The following is an 18035-nucleotide window of genomic DNA, read 5'->3' as shown; positions in this document are numbered from 1 at the left end:
GACAGCTTGCAAATTCAGCCATCACAATTCTGTTGTCCTAAACTGACAAGCTACCACTTTCCTTCCTTTCTGTAGACTTGGTGCCTGAAGCAACACACTTCTCTCAAAATAACACATTCGCAATGAAGTGCGACAACTTCACAGCAACCGCTTATTAAATTAGCCCTGTCGGCTAAGACCAATAGTCATAACTCCCAGCACAGCAAGTGTAAGAAGGCCTTCATCACTGATCAACAGCAGTTTTCGTAAGCTCTCAAGTGCAACGAGCTGGCGAAGAGAAACCCTGGCGAAAATCATTCCCAGCCCAAATGGTTTGTAAAACAATTTCCAGTTGGTTCCAGTTGGAACCATCAGGGTTCCAGTTCCAACTGGAACCGACTGGAAATTGTTCCATAAACCAGTTGAGCTGGGAAAGATTTTCACCTGGGTAGATTATGCACCTTGTTCTTCTCAAGCAAGGCAAAGCAAGCTGCTTAGCAGAAATGTCAGCACATTACCTCTCAGGTGCAGTAGTGCTGGTCATGGATGCGATGTATCTGGAATGCAAATTCAAATGAGAATTCATGCTATACTATCATGTCACCAGTATTGCCTACACTGTGGTGAACAGTTCAAGGGCCGTAGTAAACTAACAAAGGAAATTACAGAAGACCACTTAGGGTACTGTACCCGCACCAATCCAGGTTTCTAATTTCATTAAGTAGGCTAGAGAACTACTGAAATCACAGATGTAGTGCTTATTCTGATCCCATTTTAATGCGTTTCTCTAGTTCCAAAAATCCATACCCATGAGACCTCTTTAACAATCACTGCCATCCACAAGAGAACAGATCAGAAGATCTAGCCATTTTTGAGTATTTTGCATCACGCAAGTCATTACCTGCTGTAATGGTCGCTATGAGGTCTCCGACATTCGTAATGAACATTACGCAACAATTATGGTCTAAATGAAGCTCAGAGAGTTGCAACTACCAAGACCAAGTGACCCTTCCTGATGCAATGCAAAGAGTTTCTGCGGAAGGGCACACTATGTGTACAGACGAAACGAACCGGATTACTGTAAATGCCACGCGGTGCACGACGCGAACGCTGCCTTCAGATAAGCAACGTTTCGTCGGTAACGGCTGCGGTATGAAATGTATCCACGTATTTTAGTGAAACGCAGCTCAAAATAAGTGCGGACGCAGCACTCGCATAAGAAAGCAACTGCAGGAACTACGCCTGACAGCAAGCAAAGCTCATCAACAAAAGACCGCTTGAATTACGTTTCGTTGTCGAATTGCGCCGCAAAAACATGTGCTGCCCACGGCACGGCTGTCTGCTCGTCGACGCGAGTCAACTTCCGCGCCGTATAAATCCGGGCAAGAACATGCGATAACGGCGAAAGACTGGTCGGCTTAGCGGGATGGAACGCTTTTGGGCTGACCCTTTGCGGTCAGCGGTCAAATCTAGGCCACTTCCACAGTTGTCGCGTAACACGGTCATTGTTTGCGCCGACGCGGAGACAGGCCTCGGCTCTGGCGTCTACGGGGGAGAAGCAGCGGCAAACAGGGTAATGATACGGGCTGCTGTGCCAAACAACAACGATGAACGCTACATGATCGAGGGCCGAGTTATGGATTTCGACGCGCCAAGGAAGGTCACTGCACCAAACCTTTAAAACAGGTTTCAGAAACGGTGCAATCCACGTGAACGTGACTCATCCCGCTTTAAACCCGTCGAATGATATCAAGCGCGGCTGAACAGCGTAGGTGTTTCTCCGCGTAAAGCGCCTGTAAAATGACCACACGAATCTACAGCGCCTTTATGAGACATCGAGCAGGATTTGCGTGCCGATGCTCCCGCATGCGGTACAAGCCAACAAAATAATTTTGCAAGAGGCAATGCGAGATATGCAGTAGCAGGATCAACTTCAAAGGGTTTCCCACCTTACCAGAGGCTCTCGGGCTTCATACTAAGCAATTTTGAACGAAATATGTGCTCCACTAGGTCCCCTCATTTTTGACAACAGCCTTTCGCACAGCAAAAATGGCGGATGGATTTTTTTGTGCAAGTAACCGCTGACCGATCGTGAAACAAGCCTGCAGCTTCTATAGCGCGAGAACAAGCGTTAGTGTGTCGGAATTTAAAAAAAACAATACTCACGAGATGGCATAAAATCAATTCCACAGATAAACACAAGACGAACCTTAGCATCTACTGCACAAAAATTTTACTTCCTACCTTCTGTCCGACCCCTGCCGGAGAGCGGAGGCACCTGTCACAATGCAAAACAACCGTAACTAAAGCGCTAAAGCACTAAAACGGTCATTCACAAAACGCAGTAACCATGTCGACAAAAAAGTATTCCGTAAATTTTTGTGCACGAAATAAAATAGTAAGTGTTGGTTTGGTTTATGGGGTTTAACGTCCCAAAGCGACTCGGGCTATGAGAGACGCCGTAGTGAAGGGCTCCGGAAATTTCAACCACCTGGGGTTCTTTAACGCAACGTTACTAGAACAAACGTTGCTTTAACGTGTGTCATGATGTATTAAACATAACTCAGTTTTGAAGCAAACCAGTTGCACACGGTTCCTTCGACGTAAATCAAGTATGCGGTTTTTATTTTTTGCACTCATAGTACACAAAATGGCGTTACCTTAACGCCCAAGGAGATCGTCTTATTCGTAATATTTACATTCTAAAATGTTCGCTTCGGCCTGATGGTATCGTATCGTACATAGAGTTAATATGTTAATATAGCGGCGATTTTCGTCAGCTATAATGAGGTGGCAACCACGGCAACTACATTTTGCGCTGCTGCTTTCCCGATTGGTTGGACCCGTTGGGCGTTCAGTTCGAATTTAATTCCTTTATGTCGAAAGCTTTCCGCATGAGAAAAAAAAGTTAAAGGAAGTCTGAGCATGCACTGTGATATGTTCGACAAATCGAATACAAGGGCATTCAATTCGCTATTCGAACCACACCAGTACAGAATGACTAATTGAAATCGGAGCATGCAAACGAAAGTAGTCCGCAAAGAAAAAACAAATTAAAAGATGTCAGACGAAATTGTATATCCCTCGCTCTGTGCCGAGAATGGGCGCTCCCAACCACTACCGCGCTTTGTACTACCGGGGACAAAAGTGGTTAACCCCAAGCGGCGGGAGCCGCAGCAACGGAAAACTAGAGTTCCTGTATATGCTCCTGCAGGGAGCATGTTAGTAGCATATACAGTAACGCTACGGAAAACTGCGTTGCAACGCCATCTACAGGCTGCATCTGGGATCGAGACAGCCAATGCATGACCTTTATTATCAGCATGCATCATGCATGTCGCTTGGCTTGTTTCAATGTTTCGTGCTGTAGCTCGCCAAAACGCCGCAGTTTTCCGTTGCTCCGGATCCCGCCGCGTGGAGTATACCACTTTTGTCCCCGATAGTACGTTCTGCTGCTACGCCGCGGGATTGAATCCCGGCCGCGGCGGCCGCATTTTGATGAATGCGAAACGCTAACACGCCCAGAACCCTCCACCATGGCGTCCGTTGACTGTAGCTATATATGTGTCGCCACGGGACGTTAAGCTCCACATACCACTCGCACTAAGTTTATATCATTTATATGCCGAGTTCGTGTTGCACACCCCTAGTGATCTGTGTTGTGTCTACTGACAGCTGTCTTCTAAAGAGCGGTGCGCTGCCAGTAGAGTACACCGGCGGGCAGCACGTTGCTGCAGCGCCACAGCGGGGTTGCGATATATTACTATTGCTTCTAGGTTACAGACAGTTTATCTATTAATTGTCATTTATATGTATCGAAATGTAAATGTATCGTACTATTTCGCGATCCCGTTTGAGTTTAATATGCCCTGGTTCTACTGTAATTCTCCATATTGCATGCGTTGTGCGCTTTGGCATATACTATATTACTGGCCATAGAAGATACATATATCTTCGATACTATATCGAAGTGCACTCGGTTGGCGCCATGTGCGCTTTGCTTCCGCAGACGCGGTCCACATGACGACGGCAGATATGAATGTGCCACTGAGCTGTTGTGGAAGCCAGAACGTGACATATGTTGGTGAATGGTTTTGAACTGACGCTAGATGCATGGTTACTGTCATAAATGTTATAAGATAATGCCAGTGCGGCACTATGCTACTAGATGAAGCTTGAGGAGGTAGTGGAGCCTCTCGGTCTGCACCAGTCGTTTGTCCAAGGTAGCAAAGCAATGCCTGAAACATGGTGTAGGAAGTGCCCCCAAATATACAGCAGCATTACTTAATCCAGTGGTCCCACTATCTTACCGCTCCTAGCTTCCACACTCAGTTAATTTTAGCTAGTGACCGATTATAACTTGTACTCAGTACAATCAGCATGCCATGGCGCACATCTGAAGTATACTGACCTTTTTCACTTAAATCCAAATTAAAAAAAAAATTAAGTTTGCATACTTTTATAGTTTTTTTTTCTGTTTAAACCAAAAACTCATCTCAAAGCATGGAGGAAGATAGAAAGGAGAGCCGACTCCGCTGATAGGAACAATTTCGCAGCATTGGAGGAAGCTTGGTAGAGTATCTGATAGGTGGCGCTTGAATTTGGTTTAGGCATTGGTAGCACACTTCCGCCGTGCCACTGCTATGGTGGTTCCAGAGTCCTCGGTGCCAGATGCTTTCTCCCCCTTGTTCTGCAGACGCAAGCATACGCTGTGGCATGCATACGCTGTGGCATGCATTGTCTGGCGCATTGTCTACATCTGCTGCACCACTGATCGCCACAGCATTTCGTTTTGTGGCAGTGTCGACAGGTGGCGCATAGATGCGGCCATTTCTGCAAGGAGGATAGCAAAGGGGGAAAGCCTGCACAAAGCCATGTCGGCGAGCAAAGGACAGCGAAAGGAGAGAGTATTGTGCAACACTGAGTGACCAATGCACACTGGGCATTTGTGTAGCAAAATCGCACCTGTCGATTGTACTGCGGCATACCAGAGTACCAGAGTATCTTACATCTCTTATTAACACGCAGTAGAGAAGAATGCAAACAAAAAGACTACATGGGGAAGAAGACAAAACGAACACCAACCAGTGAAACAGAATAGTTTAACCATGGAAAACGTACCTAATATTACCACAGAGTACACAACTGCTGAATGGTCAAACAAGGATTGTGAGACAATGCCAGCTCATGTCCTGGTTCCTTCGTTACTTGCTGCATTTGCTACTGAAAAGAACTGTTCATGAACAGGCACTTTGCTCAGAAAACCACAGTTGAAGTCTGTAGCTGTCATCTTCTTGTGCCCTTTTATAGTGATGGTTGAGAAGGCAACCCATCCATCCTGAAATGATAAAAGTAAACAAATCATAGCATAACTATGTACCACACAAGTTGCTTAATGAGTGAACCAAATATGTGATGCAATTTATTAAGACAGAGATAAAAAATGAATGAAATATAAAATTATAAACATGCAAACAGAACTCAAGCATATGGATTGCGAAGATCTTAGATCAAACACAGGAGGAAACCAATTATTTTGCCAAGGGGTGCAGTGGAAAAAGACGGATCTGCACATCTAAAATCTAGAAGTAAAACAGACCCAAGCAATGAAATCACAAATATCAAAAAGCCACAGAAGACATAACAGAGGACATACAGTGTGTAATATATGAGCTGAAATGAGATTTCACAACTGTTCTGCAGAAAATGTTGGCTTTGGCTACCAAGCCAACAAAGTAACCACCAGTGCATGAGTCAGAACATCAGCCAAGCAGTGTCAACAAAAAGCATCAGTGAAAATCATGCCACTACCACCTAAAATGCTGTAAAGGTGCCTTGTCCAAGTAAAAGTTGTGAATAAACGATGTGTTACATGACAGGATATTGTTTCTAAAAAAAAACCTTTGCTATTCTGCGTAACCAATTAGAACGAAAGTATGCATTTTCTGGATGAATAAGTTGAGATGAACTCACCAAACGATTCTTAATGGCATTGAGTTCAGTGGCATCAATGCCACTGTTAAACAGCCAATTAATGTTCCTTACATTTAATGACATTAGCCCACTAATGCCATTTTTTTTTTCGTGACGCTTTTACACAGCAAAAAAAAAAAAAATGTAATTTGCAAATGATGGTGATAAAAATCATAACACAGCCAATGCAGAAAAAGCACACAAAAGTAATCAATGTTTTAATGCAAACATTTTTACATTCCAAAAAAGTAACAAAACCCATGTCAAAAGGTTACTATTTGAAACAGTTATTATATTTGATTACTGAGAAAAACCAGCACGAATCTGAACATACAGAAACTAATACAACTAAAAGAAATAACTGCATTAACTTGTACCCTGTGGCTGTCTGCACCACGGATGGAAGCTGATAGACACGCAATGCCAAAAACAAACCAAATAATGTTCCCCAACTAGTTTGGTGGCACTAAATGCCATCTTCAGCTAATGTCACAACCTTTTAAAATGAAACAAGAGCCAAGTGACATTAGTTATCAAACATCATTCACTAGAAATGACAATAAATTGGCATGTGACAGGGATATGAGTTTGTCCATGTCATGTTACATGAAAGGCATAAAGGAGTAGAGACCAAATTTGCACATGAATGTTTTTTCTTTGGAATGGTGTACAAGACAATAATATACACAAGTCACAGTGTGGAATTCACCTATGCCAGCTGAATTGATTTGTAACTGAATTCTTTTTTGTCGTGCCGCTTCGGTTTTGATTTCAGCAGCCAAACAATGGCTGTGATGTAACAGATGACTATAGGTCTTACGGGCCATGCAAAAGCAGCGACGCTATCACTGCTTGTCCATGTTTTGTTATTCCAACTCTCGGGCAAGCTTGCTTATGAGTTGGCGTAAACTGAAATAAAGAAAGCAGCAAGCATACCGCAGTTTTTGTGTGCCTCATGTGACCTGAAATCGTCTGTCACGTCACAGCTATTGTTTGGCTGCTGAAACCGAAACGACATGGGAAAAAAATATTCTATAATGAATTATTTACCACTTCTTGGCGCAATCCACATGGCTGTCCATGGTTTCTAATGTGCTGCACTTCATTCCAAAGAAAGAACATGCAACGAAAATTTCGTACATCTACTACTTTTAAGCTTGAGGCACCGTGACCTTATACTGCCATTTTTTGTGCATGCGCAGCACAGGTATCAGGAAAGCGAGACAGCTGCTGAAGTGGTTTGCATCTGCACACTGGCAGAACTATAAAGAGCCATAAGCTGACCTTCAAAGTTTTCAAGACTCCATTTTTCAACATTTCTATGAAGACAGAAGCTGCATTCTTAATGAGTGCAGGAAATACTCTCTTAAAGGGACAGTGAGGAGAGCTCTATCAATACTTTTTTTACAGCAAAATCCGATAGTTTGGCATTTCATGGCTTTGTTGGCACATGGCCGGCAGCGAAAGTAGCATTTATTTCTAAGAAATTTGGATTCGAAGTTGACAAAGTTTTTCCCGCCGCTCTGATTCAAACTTGGAATTCTCCTATGACGACACAGGACTAAGTGACGTGAAACATGACGTGTACATGACGTAACACAGACTCCGTGATTTCTGACGGCCAGCAGTGCGGCCTGGCAGCAGCCGAAAAGAAAGCTACCGCCGGCCGCACGTTGAAGGCATCTATCGGCTATTGCGGCCGTCGCTACCGTCGCTTCGTTTACGTTTGCACCAGCGTTTTGCCAGCGTTACGATGGATCCCGTTCTCGAAGTCGTCAACGTAGTTCTAGCAAATAGACACCTTTAGCATACGGTGTACCTTGTTACCGCTAGCGGAATACCGGGAGCCCACCTACTGCCGGAGAGCAGGTGCTGATTGGTCCCGATGTTGCAGGCGCGCCCGTAGCTGCCGGATACGCGACGTCAAGGAGATTTGCGCATTGCCATCTGGCGACGTCAAGGAGATTTGCGCATGCATTGGCTACGCCTCAGTGATTCGTAGTTCCTCTTTTTTTAGTGTTTCTAGAACCATTGGTTCTAGCAACATTGTTTTGTCCTATGACGTCATCACGCTTGTACTTGCGAGTTTGGCCTGTGGCGGCGATACCTGTATTTTGGTTCTTGCTCTTTTCTACGTTACAAGAGCTTTTGTTGTCAGTATGAGTGGCGTTTTTGTAATCAGGAGCTGGTATTCTGTCGATACAAGCCAGCTTCAATTTCTCCTCAGTGTCCCTTTAATGAGTCACTGTGCACTGCCAAGTCACTCTCTGCTGCCAAACAGCCATTTTGCTTGTTCGCTGCTGGTTTCCTTTTCCACATCTTCACTTGGCGTGGTTCCTGCAGTACTTAAATTTGTTTGCGAAGCATGATTAAAGGCGATCAATAGAGCCATTTTTTATTGACATATACATCAATGTGTTGTAAAAGCAGGGTAGGCATTTAGAATAGCTTCAGAAAAGATGGCCAAACTTTTGACCAAAAATGTGCATTCTGTGTCGCTTTTGGCGAGCTCAACTGCGCAAGTTTGTACACGTTGCACAGCCACTTTAATGAAAACAAAAAAAAAGCAATACATAGCGACTAAAGCAGGCAGCCATGCATACCAAACTGCCTCCTACCTTGCATTTGATGCACAGTATTTTGCGCTTTGCATGGTAGTAGCACTGGCCAGGTCTCGCACTGTCACTGTTCACAAGTTGCTCCAGTCTGGCAGTGACTAGCTCTGATGGGGGCACCATGTCAAACAATTTCACCTTGAAGCCATGCCAACAGGTTGTCAGAGTGGTCTTGACAGAGCGATGGAAAGACAAGGGCACAAGAACACGTTTGTAATGTTACTGCACTCCGACAACCACATTCCACGCAGCATGCATCTGTCTCCATTTCTGACAACAGCTGAGATCATTCGCACTGCTTTACTGTAGCGAAAAGTACAAACAACAAAGCATGCAATTACTGCCATTAAGCAGAGCTTGTGGTCAAACATTGTAGCATAACAGCAGAACTTGACTGTGAGACTTTGACCACTGATTTCAAGCGAGCCACTAGTGTTTCCAAAAACCACCAACTGCAAGAGTGACTAAGCCCTGTTTCTTTGATATGTACAGTTGAACCTCCTTACAACAAAGTTGAAGGGGTCCGGCGATTACTTTGTTATAGCCATAGCTTTGTTATAGCCCGCGCCGACTAAGCTTCCAAGAGAAATCGTCAATACTTTGTTATATCCATTATTTCTTTATAAACCGTTTCATTATAACGAGGCATGACTGTGCATAGTAATCATCTCTAAGTCCATTTTTGCCAATGACATATGGCATGAATCCAGGTCAAACACTTCGTCTGTTTTGTTTTTGCATCCTCATTAACTCTTCAGGAAGTAAAACTAGAAGTGCCAGGCACCAAGGAGCCAGGCACCAAGAAGCCAGGCTTAGTTAAGAGCTTTACAATCATGCTAGGCTTGCTTTTTTTTTTTTGCCTCTTAGTAACAAGCACACTCCCGGTTCTTATTAAGGATGACAATGATAACTTTAAGCCAAAAACGTCACACTTGAAGACAAGAGTTAAAAGATGTCTAGACTTATACCTACAAAGTTTCCAACAGCCCTGTACAGTCTATCAATGTAATCAGCTGTGTGTTGAGCCCAGTCGATGGCACCAAAAGATGGAGAGACCTTTGAAGCTGAAAGAAAATAACACTACATGAAAAAAAAAAAGACAGACCTGGGTTAGTGTAGATTTGAGCGAGAAACCTACAGCGAAACAGAAACCTACATTTACTACAAAGCATAACATAAAACAAACTGCATAAGGGTCTGTGAGAGCTAAAGTTGGCATAGCAGCCCATGGCAACAGTGACCCCAGTGGACATGCCAACATTACTAAGTATTAGGATCAATCTATCGGCACAAACGGCTTTCAGAAAATTTACCGCCGCAAGTGAAAGTCAAAGATGAAGACATGATCAACCTTTAGTCACTCCACTTGTTCCCTGCTCTCGGGCTTGCGACAGCAGCAGTGGAAGGTCTTGCAGGCACTTCAACAGCTGAAAAAGCCATCAAGGAGGAGTGTATTGTCAGCCAAACTGTACAACTGTATACTATGCGTGCCTTCTTCGGCACGTTCAAATGAATGAAATCATCACCCCGTCTCGCCTCTTTCTCTATCGCTATCGATCGGACCCTTCCTGTCCCAACTGACCCTGTATCTATGCGGACCTTGCCCATTGCCTCTTCTATTGCCCGGCTGCTCAGCAGTCGGGTTCCTACCCCCCACCTTCTTTATCCATCACCACCTGGCTTGACTGGCTTGGCGCTGAAGGGGAGGAAGAACAGCGACTTCTGGTCGCTCAGGCGGTCGACATGCTCGGCCTGTAAATTTTGGCCGAATAAACGTCTTCTACTACTACTACTACTACTATGCTGTATTGCACTGTGCTGTTTAGACACAGTGTACTTCAGCACGGTCAGGAGAATGATTTCATAGAAAAGCTTGGGAGCATGTTCCATGTACTTGAGTGAGGGCCAGCTGACTGGACAGCAAAGTGATGTGGCATTAATTTTGTTCCTATCAAACATATCTCAAGAGGTTTTGTTCATGACTATACATTACAGTATACAACTGTACACCATTAGGAGACTGTAGAACAGTCTGCACCATGCTTACCAGACTGGCCCCAAGGGTGGCCATCATCTTGGTGTAGTCCGCAAGGTGGATTCCCTGAGGCACAGTGACCTCCTCCTGTGCCAAAATTTTGCCCGTGTCAAACCTGAGTGGAGAAAAAAAGAAACACAGTGACAAGAGACAGTCAATAAGTAACTTCAGACCAGAGTGCTCGGATTCACTTTTACTTTGTGCATTTCCGCACTTCACTTTTCACACTTTCGCGTAAAATTTATTTTCACATTGCATACTTTTAAGGGGGGACACTGGTCTTGAAAAGAAAATTTCATTAATTTAGTCATAGTTATGAAATTTTCAGGGCACATGTATTTCTGTGCGCTGATTTTAGATATGTCATTCAATTTCATGTAAAACAATTCCTTGAGCACTTATGCACTTTTTATGCTAGTATTTTGCAGAGAGTTTTGAAGAAAATTTGCTGTGGGAAACTCACTGAAATGTATGCCATTGGGTTCTCCTGACACCAAGGAATGCAATAAGGGTAAAATTATCATCCTGGCTCTCATAGAACTTGAGTAATAGGGTACTGAAGCTGCCACTTCAGAAACAGGAATACACACTTTCCTTCTCATTTCTGAAGCAACAACTTCAAAACTCTATAACTTAAGTTCTATGATAGGCAGGAAGATAATTTCACCCTTATTGTATTCCTTGGTGTCAAGAGAACCCAATGGCATACATTTCAACAAGTTTCCCATAGCAAATTTTCTTCAAAACTCTCCACAAAATACTGGCATAAAATGTGCATAAGTGCTCAAGGAATTGTTTTACATAAAATTGAATGACATATTCACAATCAGCATGCAAAAATACATATTCCCTGAAGATTTAGTAACTGTGACTTTATTAATAAATTTTTTTTTTCAAGACCAGTGTCCCCCCTTAATGCAGTGACAGTGAGAAACTGTGGCTGAAAATACATTCATGCTGCTGAGCATGCTCAGCCACCAATACTCCTGCGCCAGTGAGGCCTCACCTTAATTAATTAATTGGTGGCATTGCACATTGAAGAGCTCAACAGAAAGAAACGGGAGAGCTATTACAAGGTGGGAACGGATATCTCATTTAATGTTTCTAAATGAGAAAGTACACTGCTGGGCAATGTTTGATCACTTCTTGCACTGCGTCAGCCTCACACATTCAGATGAGCATGGTTCGTATGGCAACATCTGTATCAAGGCCCCAGAACAGAGCCCATGACTCATGATTACAGTGGTTTGCAGTGTAGCTACAAAAATGGTGCAGCAGTTCAAACTTCCAATCAATCAGGAGCTTCAATTGAATAAAGTGAGTGTGCAGCCAACATAGGTTCCGAACAGTGTCTGCTCCCAGTCACGAGAATGCAAAAGGATGGCTTCCTGATGATACAAACTTGGTCAGGCGCCTGTAAGTGCATACATTAAAATTCCTGCAAATGCATGACGTTATCATGCTTCTGTTCTGAGTGTGCTTGGAACACAAGACTAGTGATTTAGTACCATGATACCTGCAGCATTCTTTCAAACCTCTATGGTAACTGTCATGTGAACTGTAGCATTACACAATCTTTAAATGGTCATTTCGATAGTGTCTAGAACATTCCGAAAACTCGCTGCATGTCCCACTGGTTGATAAGGAACACTCTCATTAAGTCCAGCTAGTTGTATTCAAGTGTGGAGCTCTAACTATAAGTACTCTCAGGTGTTCTTGCCTCAGAGTGAAGAGCATTCTAAATCTGCGAGAAAGTGACTGTCACATGATGCCAGGCACTTCTGCTGCCAGACACACTCGTTCAGACTGCTAAAGATACTATGTGTGCACAGCTGGAGTTGCAGTCAAATGTGCACAGCAGTTATCCTTCGCTGTCTACTTCTGGCACCCTCATCGCTCAAAAACCATGATGAACGAATAGCATTCGGCTGAGATGCACTTCCTCATGTTTAGAATCAGAATGGTTATGCATTTAGCAGCTTTGAGTAAAAGGACTGAAGAAACTAGTAGAAGAAATTGCTTGATAACGCTTGACTGGAAAGTGAATGTACAGCCACTCTGAATAGACAATCATCATGCTTTAATATTTTTTTGGTTGTTGCAGCTGCTGAGTCGATTGTCTGTTTTGTGGGTTTGGTTCTGCCCTATGAACAGCCTGCAGCCAAGCTTGCTCAGAACAATTTTCTCACAGTGGCTGCCGAATACAGACTTTCATGAGCACTTTATAAGATAACCACGAGAACTGCTAACTCTGCATTGGCGGATGCATGTGAATACACCTCCTGCATTACGCGCCCACAAAGAAAAAAAAAAGCCGGAGGTGAGCCTTTTTTTTTTTTTAAGTGTTACTTGAGGTTCAAGGTCAGCAGAATTCTTATGAAAAAATTGTGTACAGTGCTCGGACATAAGTAAACGGAGCATGTTCTTTCGTTCTAATTGCAATCACGCCTTCTCCATTAGACTTGAAGAAACACTATTTGTCTATGAGAAAACACACTAGCGTCCACTAGCATCCTTTTCATGCCACCACAGCCAGTTTCAATTTGGCAATGAAAAACGTTGGAAGGCAACAGCGCGCTCCGATTACTTTTCTCCGCACCTGTACAATAAGGATACATGCTGCAAGCTGCTTTCCTTTGCCAAGGGAAGAGCACCATGAAAAGAGAGCTGAATGAGCCTTGTGACTTCACAACTAACCCTAAATAGTGCTCACACATACAGCTTTCTAAACGAGAATGACTTTAGTTGATTATGCAAAGTCTGGAAGCCATTCGTGCACCAGCTGTGCCAATAGTGCTGCCAGCAAAAGTACAGACATCGAGAACTTTTTCTCAGTCAGTACCTTTTTGGTGCCACCGTGATCACCGAGACGCCGGATGTAGTATCGCCAGCTAGCAGCGTGTGCACCAGAGGAGCGGCCCCTCTCCATCTTGGAAGCAAGCTCGGATGGACATTGATCATTCCGCTGCAAAGCAAGAAGCAAAAAAAGACCGGTTGTCCATCTGACCGTAAATTACTAACCGGAATTTTACTGCCGCTCAGCTGTTTTGTGAACTGTATCGCCAAGTTCACTAGTACACGAACCCACTTTCAATATATATATATATATATATATATTGTATGCTTTTCTATGTTGCAGAGCAGACATTTGGGCTAGTTGGTGTGAATTCATGGTGGAATTCATGGTCTTTTCTATGTTACCTGATTGACGGAATGAATTTGGTCCATTGTCGATTAGCCTCACAATGCCCAAGTCTAAGCAACTGCACTAAAAAACTTGAGGTAAGTTTGTGAAGTGGCTTTACTTTGTCATCTACAGAGCTGAGGATTGTTCTCAAATGGCACTGGGCATCCAGTACAACTCATGCGCCAACATGGGCACACATAAGCCTTCCATATCCTCTGCACATAAGTTCCACAACATGCAGATGTTCATTAACTGCCCTATTGAAATCACATGCTAGAAAGAGGATATGCAAATAATAGAAGCAATGCAAAGGTATGTGAGACTTACTATTTACATGCATGGATGCTGTTTTCTGGGATTAAGTGCCCAAATGAAACCACAACTCCGATGTCAAAGGCACCAGGGTGCACGGCATAGGGCCATTCATGGACTGGCAGGTTTTCCTTTTGGGCATAATCAGCCACAGGGCCCTTGAGCTACAAAGAAACCAAAGCAAATGAACAAGAAAGCATACAAGTGCTAGAAAAATTTCTTCTCACTGCTAGAGCAAGAAGTACAAAAAGCCCACCATCCATGAGTCTATTGCAACACGGGTGGCAGCAAATATGTTAGCATAATATTATATCAGGTGAAGGGAGTATAGGCCCAACAAGAGCACTGCCATGAGAATGTGCTGGCGGTATTCTCTAGGAAGTGCTCTTGTTGAACATGCGCCCCCCCCCCCCCCATTCAAGAAACTACCTTGGGCCCCTCCAGAAAAAATTTCCTGGCTATATGCCTGTATGCTAGCGTAGAGTCTTTCATAGTACACCTGGAAAAGGAAGCAATACCACAAAAGTTCCTTACAATAAAGTCAAAATTTGTAGACCTAGGACAAGGACACAGAAAGAAAAACGAATGTATCAGATAGCACATTCTTGCCAAGTGCAACAAATTTTGAGAAAAAAAAAAAGAAAGCGAAAGAATGACAGATGGAAATAATGAGAAAGTGCTTGTAGACAGATTTGACGTTTTTTAGAATGCAGAAATAAAAAAAACTTCAAAAAACTATGTTCATATCTTAATATGCACAAATAGTCATCTCCCAATTAATACAGCTGAGTTGACTTAAATCTCACAGATAACATGCTGGAATGGATTACAATGATAATGCAGCATCTGCTAGCCATCCTGGTTAGCTCAGTCAGTAGAGCGATTGCTCCAGAAGGGAAGTGGCACCGGGTTCGAACCCTGGACCAAAGCGAATTTTTATTGAACTTCGAAGTTTCTGTAAAGCTGCTTTACTTTATAGCCATATGAATGTGTTTTGGTGGATGCTATCCGGTAATTACTCCCTTATACAAACCTATTCTACCTCGGGAGATTCCCCTAAAACACTAGACCGATGATGATGCAGATTTTTTACGTCTAACTCGCTTGACAGCCCAGTAATGGAATGAGTGGCCACTAAAACACAAAACTTGTTACAGCTGCAATGACATCAACCAGGCTGTATTCAATGCAGTGGGTGCCACACACAGCAGATGGGGTATTCAGAAAAAAAAATGCTTTACCTTTGGACATACAACTTTGACTGTGTCAATAACTTCAGGAAGCTTCGTCTTTTTCAGCCTGAGGAAATGAACGTTTGGGCACAAGGTCACAATATGCTTGGGATCTTTAGCATATCAAGATCCCTTTAGTGTGATTAATGCGTGAATGTGGCCCTTCATGCAACATTGTGTGTCTAAATGAGAAGCAGTTCAAAAGAGTAGAAACATCAAATTTTAGTTCTGCTCCCTCTCTTTAAAATGATGCACAGTACATTAAAAAAACATAGACAGCCACGTGGGTTGTGCCAACAAGCACTAAATAATCTGTAATTGAATTTTTTTTTATTGCATGCTGTTTCCGTTTCAACAGCAAAATGACAACTATAAAATAAGACGCATCGAGGTCACACACAAAAACTCTAGTATGGTTACTGCTTTCTTAACTTTAATTCACATCCATTCTTACTCAAGCCTGCTCAAGAGTTGGAACGAAAAAAATGAACAAGCAACGATTATATCACAATTTTTGCATGTCTCACGTGGCCTCATATTGCCTGTGATGCCACAGCCGTCATTAAGCTTTTAAAACCAAGCTGAAACGACATGAGAAAAAAATTAAATTACAAATTATTCATCTGACAAAGAAAAATTCCCCATTGTGACTCATGTATACCACTTTCCATCACACCATAATTAAGGAAAAAAACATGCATCCATAAACATGGTGCCTCTACTCCTTTAATGAGCATTCGTGCATTGATGCAAGTTGCTGCCATGTATAGTCAAATTGTCAATGCCAGTTACCAACGGGCGATTTGAATAATTCTGCATTTCAAGAAATCTCTTCATCGCATGGAACCAGCCAGTTCTAGGAGATCAGTATAAAGTGATGTGAACTTCTGAAACAGTCCAATGGGATCGTGAGTAGTTCAAGCATACTGGCTAACAGTATGAGTTGTTGTAATAAAGAAGGTTGAGCCTCACTATTACCAAAGATCTTTCGTTAATTGAACAGCACACAACACTTAAGTTAATAGGAACACTGAATATGACATTTTGCGCCTTTGAGCAGTAGCAAAAGGTTGGAGGTGTCAAAAGAGCTCATTCAGGGTTGTCTGCCCTTTGACTTAAAGGTGGGCTTGTCAGCAGGCGAATCAAGCCATAGAATATGTCAAGCATTTGAGACTAATGCTGCGACTGAATGCACTGCCAGGAAATGGTTCCAGAACTACAGCCTGGGAGATCTGACTCTCTTGCACACACCACTGTCACCAGATAATAGTGTTGGATGACGAGGTCCTGGAGGTAGTCATAGATGACAGCAGCCAAGCATGAGGTGAACTTGCTATATGCTTCCAGGTTTCTGACAAAACCATCAGGCTTCACCTGCACTGCACTGGGAAGGCATTGAAGAAGAGCATGTGGGTACCTCATAATGTCGGATGCCATCAAGCAATGACAAGTGATGACAGCCTGTTTGTCATGACCCTCCAGGCACTGCAACGCATGCTTTTGTCATCTAGAGTCACCAGTGACGAAAGTATATCCTGTATGAAAGTCTCAAGTATACCTGACATTGGCAGTCACCATGGAGCCTTGTGCCTCATACGGGGAGACCTAAGCACTGGCGCAAAAGCTAAATTTCTCTTTGCCGCTGCTCGAACTGTGATTGCAGTGATGGTGCAGCACATGTGTATTAGTAATGGTCAATCTTCCTAGGACAACTCTAGTATACTCTGCTAGCACAGTGGGCAGTTAAAGGCGTATCCGTTCCATTTTTCTACTGGTTATAATGGGTGTGTACAATTTTTCAAATAAAAGAAAGGGGAAGAAAAACTGTGTATTTAAAGTACAAGTGGAACCGGCTGCGGCACTAACACCGAACAACGGTATTTTTTAAACGGCTTTAATTTTGTTTCTGAGGCTTCCGACGACATCTTCATTTTCAAATACAGTCGAACCTCGTTATAATGAAACGGTTTATAACGAAATAATGAACATCACGAAGGAATGACGATTCCCCTTGGAAGCTCAGTCAGCACGAGCTATAACGAAGTAGCCACCGGGCCCTTTCAACTTCGTTATAACGAGGTTAAACGAGCAACATTTTCTCATGTGCACGGTATACCTTAGATGACTTCAGAGTAAATCACACCGTGTGCGCTAACAATCACTGCGAAGATTTGACAAGGCGGGTAGAATTTTATAAGGTATAAGGTGCAAAAAGGACGCGACTCAACGAAACACGATATCTTGTGTCACACACTGGTGCCTCATGTCGACACTATTCTCACGTTGCACGGTACCCAAAAAATGCGCGATATTTCCCCATGGTTTCAAAACCGACAAGCCTTAGCACGAAATACACTGATGCTGAAACAACGATAACGTACCTGTTCTCGTTTAAGAGTTGAAGACTCTTCAGCGAGAAGCTATCCGATCCAAAAAAGATAACCTTCCACAACGGTCTCTCGGCATTGCAACTAAAAGTTTTTCTCTGAATGTAACGCGTGAATGTCATCAACAAGAAAGTCGAAACCTTATAGTTCAGGCCACGATGCTGTTTGTATGTTGTCTCGATCAAATAGTACAGCAGCTAGCTTTAGCAAACACATGTACCCCGCACATGGCTCGCTGGCCGCGCCGGCGAATGTGAAACTTGTGAGCGAAACCAAACAAATGGAGCGCTCCGGCTGTTTTTTTTATGCCAAGCG

At 43.2% G+C, this 18035-nt stretch overlaps 2 protein-coding genes across 7 annotated transcripts in view; both read right to left on the bottom strand.

Annotated features, from left to right (window-relative positions):
* Window positions 1-2243, bottom strand: part of Cul1 (cullin 1) — a 36945-nt gene extending 34702 nt beyond the window's left edge. Inside the window, exons 1-2 of one of the 4 annotated variants that reach the window (XM_089548438.1) lie at window positions 2146-2243; window positions 498-536 (exon numbers count right to left, since the gene is read on the bottom strand). The gene's annotated coding sequence lies outside the window, so the exon portion shown is untranslated. Of the gene's footprint in view, window positions 1-497; window positions 537-1928; window positions 2047-2145 lie in introns of those variants that run through there. The other 3 variants (XM_089548441.1, XM_089548439.1, XM_089548440.1) reach the window with 3 other exon arrangements.
* A 2818-nt stretch (window positions 2244-5061) lies between these two features.
* On the bottom strand, window positions 5062-17995 carry LOC149339783 (methionyl-tRNA formyltransferase, mitochondrial). 3 transcript variants are annotated; one of them, XM_089548443.1, is made up of 9 exons: window positions 17715-17995; window positions 15343-15400; window positions 14117-14265; window positions 13445-13567; window positions 10615-10717; window positions 9919-9994; window positions 9540-9631; window positions 8571-8738; window positions 5062-5317 (listed from the first exon to the last, which is right to left on the bottom strand). In XM_089548443.1, exons 1-9 carry the CDS (start codon window positions 17840-17842, stop codon window positions 5165-5167), a joined length of 1050 nt encoding a protein of 349 aa, XP_089404569.1. In that variant the 5' UTR covers window positions 17843-17995; the 3' UTR covers window positions 5062-5164. The 3 variants fall into 3 exon arrangements, 2 of the variants coding, with proteins under 2 accessions (XP_089404569.1, XP_089404570.1); XM_089548444.1 differs by lacking the exon at window positions 17715-17995 and adding an exon at window positions 16892-17687; XR_016283557.1 differs by having other exon boundaries at window positions 5179-5317; window positions 9536-9631.
* Between the last annotated feature and the right edge of the window lie 40 nt (window positions 17996-18035).

The sequence above is a fragment of the Amblyomma mixtum genome, chromosome 6 (genome assembly GCF_055824585.1).
Source record: "Amblyomma mixtum isolate Tamu chromosome 6, ASM5582458v1, whole genome shotgun sequence".
Lineage (NCBI taxonomy): Eukaryota > Metazoa > Arthropoda > Arachnida > Ixodida > Ixodidae > Amblyomma > Amblyomma mixtum.
Note: the sequence above shows the minus strand (reverse complement) of the source record. Positions and strands in the feature narration are given on the sequence as shown.

What these genes read in the sequence shown, in the direction of transcription:
- LOC149339783 (XM_089548443.1), bottom strand. Translation starts at nt 17,842, where the DNA reads ATGACATTCACGCGTTACATTCAGAGAAAAACTTTTAGTTGCAATGCC. An exon ending in ATCACGGTGGCACCAAAAAG is followed by an intron (nt 10,718 to 13,444) that starts GTACTGACTGAG and finishes TTCTCCACTCAG; the next exon opens with GTTTGACACGGGCAAAATTT. An exon ending in AACAAGTGGAGTGACTAAAG is followed by an intron (nt 9,632 to 9,918) that starts GTTGATCATGTC and finishes ATTTTCTTTCAG; the next exon opens with CTTCAAAGGTCTCTCCATCT.